This window comes from Barbus barbus (assembly GCF_936440315.1).
Source record: "Barbus barbus genome assembly, chromosome: 27".
In the NCBI taxonomy this organism is placed as follows: Eukaryota; Metazoa; Chordata; class Actinopteri; order Cypriniformes; family Cyprinidae; genus Barbus; species Barbus barbus.
The window spans coordinates 29,424,539-29,436,833 of record NC_136755.1 but is presented as its reverse complement, the minus strand read 5'-3'; the positions used below and the strand labels follow the sequence as shown (position 1 = coordinate 29,436,833).

General features: G+C 37.7%; 1 protein-coding gene across 1 annotated transcript; it reads right to left on the bottom strand.

Annotated features, from left to right (window-relative positions):
- Positions 1 to 2,499: 2,499 nt before the first annotated feature.
- On the bottom strand, positions 2,500 to 11,948 carry LOC306847545 (glycosylated lysosomal membrane protein-like). The gene is made up of 6 exons (XM_079381535.1): positions 11,770 to 11,948; positions 6,383 to 6,655; positions 5,865 to 6,059; positions 5,546 to 5,764; positions 4,524 to 4,789; positions 2,500 to 3,182 (listed from the first exon to the last, which is right to left on the bottom strand). Exons 1-6 carry the CDS (start codon positions 11,866 to 11,868, stop codon positions 3,029 to 3,031), a joined length of 1,206 nt encoding a protein of 401 aa, XP_079237661.1. The 5' UTR covers positions 11,869 to 11,948; the 3' UTR covers positions 2,500 to 3,028.
- Between the last annotated feature and the right edge of the window lie 347 nt (positions 11,949 to 12,295).

Below are 12,295 nucleotides of genomic sequence, written 5' to 3'. Positions count from 1 at the left end.
TTGAGGAAATAATTTCACTCCTTGCACCTTTTTATTTATACAACCTTTAATTTAGCATATTTTTACTTGTACAGTACAAAAGTTTGGGGACATTACTATTTTTAATGTTTTTGAAAAAAGTCTCATCAAGCCTGGATTTATTTGATGAGAAAAGAAAAGACAAAAGAATTATATAATAAATAATATTGTGAAATATTATTACAATTTAAAATAATTGTTTTCTATATATTTCTGATGCAAAACTGAATTTTCATCAGCCATTTCTCCAGTGTTCAGTGTCACATATCCTACAGGAATCAGTCTAATATGCTGATTTATTATCAATGTCAAAAACAGTGCTTAATGTTTATTTTATAACCTGTGATACTTTTTTCAGGATTATTTGATTATTAAAAAGTTGCTTAAAAATAAAAAATATAAATATTTTATAGCAATATAAGTCTTTGCTATCACTTTTTAAATCTATTTAACATATTCTTGCTGAATATTACTGTTGTGTTCTATATTTTTGATCAAATGGATGCAGGCTTGATGAGCATAAGACATTTCTTTCAAAACATTTTAAACATTTAAAAATGTATTCACAGTAATATCACTTCAGAAGATGAACATAAGTGCTTTTAACCTTCAAAGCTGGGTATGGGCAGGATTTCCCCCTCCCATTTGATCAATATTGACCACAGATATTGTCATATTATTAATATCAATAATATGATAATGTATTGCATTGTTACCTTAAATATGATATATATAAACAAATCCATTTTACGTTGAAGTACATCAAAATTGTACGTTTCAGCATAAATTAAAATTTACAAAAATGTTCGTTTTGTGCTTGTAAATGTTACTTATTAATAATACTACATATAGACAGTGAGACCAGGCTGATCAGCCAAGAAGCTGACTGAGCGAAGCCAGAGAAGAACAGAAGCAGGAGACGAAGTGATGATAAAAAAAGAAGTGGACTTTATTGAATAATCGGTTTCAATGCTCAGACTTCATCTGATGAACACAAATGCAACATGTATTATTATACCACAAAACAACAGCAATGGAAAATTACTGCTTCACAACAACCTCTGAAATGGAGACATTCTCTGATCTCTCGTGAAGACAAACCGCTCTCGAAACCACAGTCATAAAACTAAACAACAATGGAAAAATAATATAATATACAGGACAAATCAATGAAATAAGTGTACAAGTGGTTTAAATGATTATTGGAATAATGAGATGATTACATGATAAATGATTATAAATGAAGAAATGAAGAATAAATGAATATAAAAGAAAGTAAACAACACAAATGTATAGTTGCTCTCTTGAAATAATACACAGGTTGCTATGAAGAATCCTTCAAAACAAAAAAAAGGTTTTACAATATCACCAATGAAAAACAGTGGCAGTGTTGCTGGTGCAAATTTGCAATCAATTAAGCAGCAAAATTTAATATTTATTCAAAATGTAGTATTTTTACATCTTTTCATTTTAAATACATATTTCTATATTTAAAAATATTTTTAAAAAATCATTTTGGCAAATATCAGGAAAAAGTATATGATAAAGGAAAAATAAATATAATTTATTGTTTCAGACATGAATGCTGTTTTTTTTTATCAAACAGCATTCATGTCAAACAATAAATATTTGTATCATAATGCAGTCATGCAGATTGTATCTAGAATCTGATGTTTCCATCTGGATATGTTTGAATGTGTTTATGAATAAATGATGCACAAGATGCGTGTTTGACTGACATGCAACATTAGTATAAAATATTAGCGATCCACAGTGGACAAAAAACTCAAAAAGTTGATGATTCAAGTAACATACTTTGGTTAAAAATTCTCAATGTAGTGTAAAACAACACCCTTTTTACCCTGTCAAAAACAGCTCTGTTCACAGCAAGCCGTTTCAGTGCATGTCCCTTTATATGCTAATGAGCTCTGCTGACCCCGCCCCTTCTTCTGTGGGGTGGCGAGCCGTTCTCATGAGACTGTAAACTTTAGCCAAATTCATTATTGAACTTGCTAACTAGCACATTATTAGGAAAGGTGATTTGCAAAGATTCATAAAAAAACCCTTATACTCCCTTCTTCTGGAGGTGAAGCTGGATCACAAATTATTTGCGCGAACATAGACGCAATTTAGGAAGATCAGGGGGTGCATTTCCTTCAAAACCAAAAGTAATCCACTGTGTCTTCAGCGGCTCAGATGTCAGGAGTAAATGACAACTGCTATGTTCATTATTACATCCAACAACAAAACACCTCAATCGCTTAAGGAAAGGAAAGCGGTGTGTGGCCAAGGATGGTGACCCATACTCAGAATTTGTGCTCTGCATGTAACCCATCCAAGTGTACACATAGTAGTGAACATACACCCGGAGCAGTGGGCAGCCAATGATGTGGCGCCTGGGGAGCAGTTGGGGGTTCAGTGCCTTGCTCAAGGGTCTCACCTCAGTCGTGGTATATGAAATCTGATGTACTATAATGTGACTACCACAGCAAGACGAACCATGTCGATTTAGAGGCTTCATATGCATTATCCAGTATCCATGTCTTTCTGAATTCAGAATTAGGCTTTGGGCATCCCTACTGAGAACCTACAGCAGTGCAGTTCTTAATAATTATGAAAATATCTGCATATATTTCAGGATTGCAGAGAAAATGTTTTTAAGTCTTCAAAATGTGTGCATTTGTCATCATTCTTGCCAATTTAATCGATTTTACAAGCAGAATTGTGGGACAAATAAACAATGTATGAAAAACAAACAAGGTTTGTTTGCTCTTGTAGGTTTGATTTATGATTGACTGGCCTATGTGTAAAGGTGTAGAAAAATTCAATATGTGACACGTTTAAATCAAAAAGAGAGAACTGAACCATCCAGAGAAACTGTGTAAATTCTAAATTTTAACTCCCTCACCCAATCACCAGTAGTGTATTTCTAATGGTCCGCTCAGGGGTCAGTAACCTCAACACTGATTGGTGTATGTGTGCATGAGGGCGAGGCTTGTACTGTAACGTCTCAGTTGATTCGCTGGTAGCCCGATGATCTCCTACAAACACACTCTTGAACGATGAAAAAGAACACCAGTATAAGAATTCCAGTGGGTATGAAGGCAATGCGTAACATGTAGAATGAATTGCCCAGAGGTTCGCTCAAGCCCATTAAAACAGTCCTGTGGAGTAAACAACAGTTCAGAGTTCAGACAACATTTTATTTTTAGAACTGATCCGATCCTGTTACTAAAAATTAATGGCCAATACCAGGGCAGTTTCCCGGGCGACAACCAATCGCTGTGAAAATTAGGCAAGGCAAGATATTGACATATGTTTCCGAGTGTTTGCTGAACTGTTGGATTATTGAGCTGAAATCACTTGTCGTTAAAAAAATTATGTGTAAAAGTAAATGCTCTTTGGATGCTTTCATTTTAACTGCCGTAAAAAGAAGATGAAACTCAAACAGGGTGTAAACATTGTTTTCAAAAGGCGTCCTCTGCCCTAAATTTGACACGCCCCAAAGCATTGCCGACCGCACTGAGCGCAGATTTGACACTATAGTGGAAACCATAATAGAAACCGTGACACTAACTAACTGCCTAGACACTATCAGTACTCTTTTCTTCAGACCAGCACATGCTACTCCTTTCGAAAAATCCAGCATATGCTGGTTAGGTATGTTTTGAAGCATGGCTGCTGGTTTGAGCTGGTCACGTGCTGGAGCTAGTTGCTTAGGACCAGAACATGACCAGTTAAGAACTAGCTTAAACCGGCTCAAACCAGCATATGCTGGATTTTTCAACAGGGACTCCCTCCAACCCCTGTTTATCCAATGTTCTCCGTGAGCACCAGACTAAACTCAGGGCAGCAGAGAGAAAAAGGTGCACACCAAAAGATTTAGCTGATCTCAGCAGGTATCAGTCACTTCTATCCTCATTTTCCACTGAGGCAAAACGGCCTTCTTCCATAACAAGATCACCAGGAAACCAAACTCTTCAAAACATTCAACACTCCCCTTTGTCCCCCTCTGCCACCTCCCACCACCTCTTTAACTGCTGACAATTCTGCTAATTACTTCACTAACAAAACCACATCCATCAGCAGTCAGTTCTCATCTCCACTCACCCAGGAACTCACAGCAAACACTCTCACAGCTGACCATCTTCTCTCCTCCTCTCTTCTTACAGAAGTGTCTAAACTTATCCTCTCCAGCCACGCTACCTCCCCTCTAGACCAGTCCCCTCACATCTCCTGCAAGCTATTTCCCCTGCACTTCTGCCTTCACTTACACACATCAATACATCTCTTCTCACAGGCATTTTCCCCACTGCATTCAAGCAGGCTCAAAATCAGGAAGATCAGACTCTTACTAACAGAGCATGCTGCACAACTTCTTGTCCAGGCCCTTGTCATTTCTAGGCTGGACTACTGCAATGCTCTTCTGGCTGGACTGCAATCAGACGTCTGCAAATGATTCAATATGCAGCAGCGCATTTTGTTTCAATGAATATCAAACTTACCAGCTGATGTATTCGGTGGCTTTGTAAAAAATTGGGTCTCCAGCCGTACCGAAGCTGATGTTCAGGCCATATGTCTGAGGATCCTTTATGAAATACGCCTTAACCAGATCGGACTGAGGGATCTGGTCCATGAACACAAGCTCTGAGTGTTTACAGGGTGTGGCATCCTCAGGTGCCGGCTGGGCTTTACGATACGCCACGGGTTTCCACTGATTGTAACCCCACACATTGTCACCGTTCACCGGAAACGACACCCATTGAGACATCTAAGAGAAGAGACAGGACAAATGCTCACTTTAAACAGGAAAACATCAACACACATTCATATTAACACTGTACAGCTTGGCATATGAATTAACAGTAAGGAAAATCAGATTTTCTGGATAAAATAAAATAAAAAAACACTAGAAAAAAATCTGGATTTTATAGCTAATATATTGTGATCAGTTTAGAACATGGAGAAAAAACAGCTCCATTTTCTCAGAGACAGCAAAAAATATGCAATTTGGTGCAACTGCTTATATTTGATGAATTAATTCTGATGCCTGTAATGTAAATCAGTGAGATCTTTATAACAATATAGCAGATACTGACATAAAATTATATAAATATCAGTGGTCGCTCTATATCTCCAATAATATGTCTTAGTAAGATGAGATTGAAATGATCCAAACATATAATGCAATGCTGATTGAGAGATCCTGATGATCAGATTTGAGACGCACTGATTTTTCTAGAAAAACAATTGATGGAGAATCAAGTAAAGCTGAGCTGCTTCAGTCCAATAAGTGTTCATCTGGAAATATGACTGCAGTTATTCTGATAAAAATCAGTCAAGATTTGACAGCAGAAAGACACTGAAGCAGCAGCTTAAGCTGGACATTTGTACAATTATTCAAAAAAGCCTTTTACTTGGTTTAACTGCAGAGTTTTGATCACGTTGATCATTTAGAGACTTGTGTGTATCAAATATGATTCAGCCAACAATCTGAGACAGTGTCCAGGTTTGCTGAAGTGTTTACCTGAAAGAAAAAGGGTTTGTACTCATCGTCTATAAAGCTGTCGACATAGACTCTTTCCCTGAATCCAGAGTCTACAACGGACTGAAACTCCAGAGCAAATCTGGAGTTGTCTCCTCGTGGCGTCACACCATCTAGCCACACACGCAGCTGCGAGGAGTTTGCGTTATGACGGAGATTTGGCATAACTTGATCACGACCCACCGACTCAAACACTGAGAACTGGAGATGGAATCAGACACACATGAGAGAGAAATCAGACACACATGAGTTACTGTACATCTACACAGAACCTGCTGTTTGTTGCTGTAGTTCTGCTCACCTGCAGACAGATGGAGCCGTTGAGGAAACTCTCTGTTTTTTCTCTGCCACACAGTGTTACTATGTGATCCGACTGGTTAACAGTGATCTTCGGTTCGGACCAGTTGAAGTTCTGCAGCTCGTATGGAGGGTAAAAGCTGGACTTTGCTGTCTGCTGAGGGTCAGCTGCGTTATTGACATCATCGTACTCCCACACCTGACAAACAATCACATCAGTTTTCATGTTTTAATTTCTAACCTTCATTTCTCATTTTATTTATGCTCTTTTATTCTCTCCATCCATCCATTCATTTATCCATTCATCTATTTATCCATATATCCATCCGCATTTGAAGGCATCAGTATCCCAAAGACTCAATGGCAAGGTTAGATTAGGCAATTTAGTGCCTTTCTAGAAATAAATAAATAACAACAACAATAATAAGTATAAGTAATAATATTAATAGTTCTTATAAGACTGCATATGTGTACATCAAATCTCAACTACTTATTTATTCATGTAATATTGAGTGTATTTACTCTGGTGAACACTAGAGCGCTGCTGTACCGCACACTGGTCTCCGGATCCACCCTCAGGCTGCCGGATAAACTGTGGTTGATAAACGCAGGCCAGTCCACATGTACTGTAGACTGAGTGCTGTAAGTGTGGACCATCAGCAGCGCTGGAGCTCCAGAGTTACACAGCAATAAGTGAAGTGTGCCACTGTGCCCCAGCCCTCGCACATGAACCAGACCCACTCCAGGAGGAAGAACCGACGGAGGAGTCAGACCGGGATTCAGCTCCACAGACACCTGACAAATCAAGAGAAATTAAGAGATGTTATGTTAGATTAATCACAAATTAACCTTTATAAAATAATCTGAATTGTAGATATTTGAAAGGTAGTAAGGGCAGTATTAAAATATTTCTTGTGACATCAGTAGTTCAACCATAACATAATACCGTAATTTTATGAAGCTACGAGAATATTTTTGTGCTCCTGCATACAAAAATATCTTAATTAGTGTTCTGAAGATGAAAAAAGTTCTTACGGAACGCCTTGGACACATTGTAATTTTTTACTAACAATTCTTAGTACTTTGTATATATACATATTTATATTGCTTAAATGATTATTTAATGATTTTTATTTTTTTTGGTATTTCTGAATGTGATTTTGTGTTTTTGTTTTTTAAATATTTGTTATAGTTGGGTGTTATAATATAGTAGATGTGTTGTGTTGTTTTTGTGTATAAGCTACTGGATATCTTGAAATTCATTCTGGATTAATAAAGTATCAATCAATCAATCAATCAATCAATCAATCACAATGGGAAAAGTCATGGATGATATTTTCACAGATGATGCATCTATTACAGCAAGAACATGAAAAGTTAAAGAGATTTGGTTTTAGGAACCGATTTTATAGTTCATTGAAAAAGGGTAATTGGAGAGGAGTGGCAGTTCCCAACATTATCCTAAACTCTGCCTGTTTTGAATACTGTTATGAAATAAATGACAAAGGAGGAAGATATATTAAAGTGCAAATTTGAAAATAAAATGGCCACATTGGCCAATGAATACGCCTCCCCGAAACACATTGTCGAGGCTTATGTACAAAACAACAAAGAAAAGGCAGTGACAGCTTACCCTATTAAACGTACAAGATGTTTAAGGAAGAATTGAAACCAATCCTATTATGATCTTTTATTTGGACACTCAAAGAAGGTAGACTCCCCCATCATGGAGCGAGGCTATCATTACCAAGAATTTAGCAATTTGTATAGACCAATCTCTATTTTGACGGGGGACTATAAATTATTCACCTGAATTATTTATAAAAGGTTTGTAACATTTTTATCTGATCTAACTGATTAGGAGCAAACTGGGCTGCTGTTTGAGCCCTTTTCTACGGTGGCCGAGAGAGCTCAACGCGCTGCAAATAGAAAAAACATCTGCAAATTAAGAAAACAACTTCCTCAATTTTACAACGCACACACTGCAAATGGTCACAACACAACCAAAAAAGAAACGCACTGCAAATAGAAAAACACCTGCAAATTAAGAAAACAACTTTCGTCAATTTGACAACACACGCTGCAAATGCTCACAACACAACCAAACAAAGAAACGCACTGCAAATAAAATTGATTTGGTTGTATTGTGAGCATTTGCAGTGTGTTTCTTTATTTGTTTGTGTTGTGAGCATTTGCACCACCTGCTGTCAAACTGATGAAGATGGTTTCTTGATTTGCTGTTGCTTTTTCTATTTGCATGTGTTTTCTGAAGTTGCAGTGCGTTGAGCTCTCTCGGCCACCGTACTTTTCTTTTGGTTCTTTATATTGCATCTTTGGCCCAAGCACAAAATAAAGACCTGAGCAGGAAAAGTATTGGACAAGAGAATATAATTGGGTTGTTTGCTGATGATGTCATTATTTATCTTAAGGGACCTAAATCGCTTTCTCACTACTTATGAATCCATTGGAAGAATATGGGAAACTGGATAAAAGTTAAATGTGTTGAAAACCCAAGATGGTGAACTCTACCAATGCAATTCAGCTCTAGAATAGAGGGCATACAAATAAATGCTGTCCCGAGATTATTGATCTTTTTCAAGGTTTGCTAGAAATTATTCCTAAAATTCAATTTAGGGCTTGGGATGGGATGATTTTTAGATTTATTTGGGAGGAGAAAAAAACGTCAAATAAGATATACAACATTACAGCTGGCAAAGAACAAAGGAGGATTAGCCCTACCAAATCCAGAGGATTATTTTACGCTGCACAAATAAGATCTTGCGTATGCTGGTGTAACCCCTGGATACACATCTACATGGAAATATATAGAGCTCACAAGCCAGGGTTTACCTAAACAATGTCTTCAAGTTGAGCTAAAAATGACTGCAGTTGCAAGGAAAATGGAAAGGTTTTGCAAAAATAAAATATAATTTGGAAACTAAGGACTTTTATTGGTATTTACAAATACAGGACTATTTTGAAAGGGAGTTTAAAAAAAAATGCTATGGAATTGAAGAAACTGATAGAGCTGATAATTAATTCACATATAAGGAATATTCCCAGAATAATCTCTCTTTACCAGGTTATGATGGACAACACTGCAAGCTGGAAATGGGAAAGAGAACGTCTCTGTTACGTATATAACCCACGTTCCCTGAATAAGGGAACGGAGACGTCACATTGGAATGTACCGACGAACTGGGATCTTGCCTGAGAGCCCTATCATCTTCGAATGTAAACTAAATGAGCCAATGCATATTGGCGTGCGAGATATAGGACAGGGCTTGCATGGAGAGTCTATTACTGTTGTTCCTCTTAATCCACACAGTAAGACTATTGGATAACACTGGGAAAGCGTGCCGTTTCCAGGGACGCTGCGGAATCCATATCCTGCACGTAGCGAGGTATCGTAGAGATTACACTGGGCGTTAAGTCAGAACAACATATACAATGTCTCTAAGGTGGCTCCGGCCCAGTTAGGAGGGAGTCAACACCGGCAGGGACAGCAGAGCGGAGTCTGCCAAGGGAAAGACACAGGCTCACCAACAAAGGAAGCATACCATGGAAGAATACACACATGGGATCACTGTGGGGATCACAACATATGGGCACCTATAGCACAAGGGGTCAACCAACAGGTGTACTTATGGGTGTTAGGCCTGGTGCCGGACGTTCCACCACATGCGGCTGCCCGGGGTGATGGAGGAACTCAACAGGATTTGCCTTGTGGGGAACTGAAGTGTAGAGAAGAATAAGCACACATGTCCGGTCTATAGAGGGGAAGGCGCAGCAAGCGAGACACCGAGCAGTCTCTCTGTGTTTACTGGCTAATCGAGACGAGTACACAAGAGCATACTGGCTCTACACGAAGGCTATAAAACCTAGCAAATGTGTTTGATGTCACCCAGCCCGCAGCTCTACAGATATCTGTCAGCGAGGCGCCATGTGCCAACGCCCAAGAAGCAGCAACACTCCTCGTCGAGTGTACAAGGGGGCACGGCACGCCTTGGGTTTGATACGCTATCCAATGGGCCAACCTCTGGTTGGAGACAGCCTTTCACTTCTCTTTTCCCAGTTGACCTGAAGTCCCAACTGGCTGAGATGACCCTGTGTCCCTGTGCCCGCACAACTGATCCTGTGACTGAGCTCAAATTGGTTCAGACAACTGTAATGTCGCGTTCTCTTCTAAAATGTATTATTTTAAAAAATCTGATTTCAGGTATTTATGTATCTAAATTATGCATGAATATTCCCAAACACTAGGACAGTGTGATTTCTGTGTGAGATATGTGACTGTTGTCATATTTCTATAAAAATTTAAAATACATGTCTGTATTAAAATAAAAATAGATGATAAATACGCCTTTCGTATGGAATTAAATAGCAAGCACTTTGGATGTCTTGTTCATTATATTTATTTTCATATAAAGCAACAGAACTGAAATTATATCATGTTTATCAGCAGCACAGCATATGAGTGAGAATAATGCGATATCCTCCTTTGATCTCGTAGGTATCTGTTCACTTGGAGAGGTCAGAACTGTCCGTCTTGACTGCGCTTATTTCACTCTTCACCTCACTGCAGCTACATGCTCTCGCCTACATTTCAGGTGATGTGCATCTCAAACAAGCCTGATGTTCACTAAACTGCTTGTACAGTTCAGAAACGTCACGCACCCCAGCTAAGAATGTGCTCCGGTTGCATTGTAAACAATGGCTATGCAAACAAGGAAATGTACCTTTGGTAACTACACTTTACATAAAAATACATATGAATACCCATGAGTTGGTCTTCTTAAATCTGAAAGGCATCTTTATCATCCAGATCCTGTGAAGAAAAAAGATTGTCAGTTCATTGATTTCATTTCATTGCAATTATTGCTTTATTTTTTGTGAACATGACATTTAATAGGATTAGAAAACCTTTGCCTTTATAAAGTTGAAAGCTGCATCTGAAAATGTGTAAAATATATTGTCCCTTAATGGAAAAGGTGTGACTGCAGTAAAAGCAAAAATGCCTCAAGGGCTACGCCATTGTAAAAAGTTTGAGAATCACCGCTATGCTATACATTATGTGCAAAAAAGGTTCAATTATAATCATTATATTCTAAAACAACTGCTTGTCCACTGAAATAAAGAATAAACAAACAAAAAACAAAGACTACAGGTAAAAGGTAGTAAACATAATAATTATATTTAATGTATTGCTCATTACAATAGTGCCTTTGAAGATTTTAGTCCTGTCTCTTTTTCAAAGGACATCAGTGTAGTGCTCCACTCATAAATGAGAGCTCAATTCTCACATCCTTAAAGCAAAAACAGCAGCTTTTACTGCATGACCTGTTCCTCAAAAGGGTGTCTCTAAACCCAACTCATTTATGTAAAAGCTTCAGGCTAAACATATGAACCAGCTAATAAAACAAACATGTTGCTTTATCATTGCATAATTGGCGACGTTTAAAGCATTCAGTCATTAATCTGCTCAAATGTAATTTGATTCTTACCTTTTCAGTGTCTTTGGGCTGTCAGTGATGCAGAAAAACAATCAGTCGTCCTCGAATGAACCCAAAAGTCAGTATGGCGTCAGAACAATTGTATACAACAGCTGAACTGTTTAGTCTTGGAAGTAAATTTTATCTAAATATTTTCTCGAAAAGGCACACATCTAGAAAGCCTCGTCAAGATTACTCGAACATGTTTGCAACAAACTGATATTAAGTTACTCAAAATATCAAACAGATTTTTGTTGATTTTTTTTTTTTATAATTACAACTCCACTGAGTTATTTTTCTCAGTGTAAATAGAAAAGGCATTTTCTAAACTGAGTCTATTCTTTACGTATTTGCAGCTTTTCAAAGGTTATTAGTTGTTACTCTGGTATGAAGTATTTATTGCTGTATTATTCTTACCTTCCGTTGAAACATATCTCCACGTGTCAGAATATAAATTATACAACCAATCACACACCAAACCACAGTGGTTATAATTTTTCCTGTAAACCAGCACATGGTTTAGCCTCTGAACACAAACATGGAAGAACTTTTCTTTTTTGTTGTTTTCCTTTTTCTTTTCTTCTTCTTCTTCTTCTTAAAGGCAGGGAACTAACATTTAAGGTGCATTTACACCACCTTCTGTACTGGAGTATGGGCCAGAGATTTGGATTTTCATTCCTTTTTCTTATTTTTTTGTTATGGACTGGTTTGGATTTATGTGAATGCTCATCCACTACAGGGCTCTCCAGTAAGAAGTGACAACTCTTTATCTGAAGTCTTTGAATGTTCACAGCAAATGTTGGCACAACATCAGTCCAATTTGATTGGATATTGTACAGCTGTATGGTTATGAGGCGTTAAAAGTGGTTTTTCGGAAATAGAATAAAATACACATGAGTACATCTGGCAAATGTATGTAACAGCCATGTAAATAACAAATAGA

Excerpts from the sequence above, each read along its gene's own strand:
- LOC306847545 (XM_079381535.1), bottom strand. The coding sequence starts at position 11,868 with ATGTGCTGGTTTACAGGAAAAATTATAACCACTGTGGTTTGGTGTGTG. Across the intron at positions 4,790-5,545 it reads ACAAACCCTTTTTCTTTCAG|ATGTCTCAATGGGTGTCGTT; the intron begins GTAAACACTTCA and ends CTCTTCTCTTAG. Across the intron at positions 3,183-4,523 it reads GCCACCGAATACATCAGCTG|GACTGTTTTAATGGGCTTGA; the intron begins GTAAGTTTGATA and ends TTTACTCCACAG.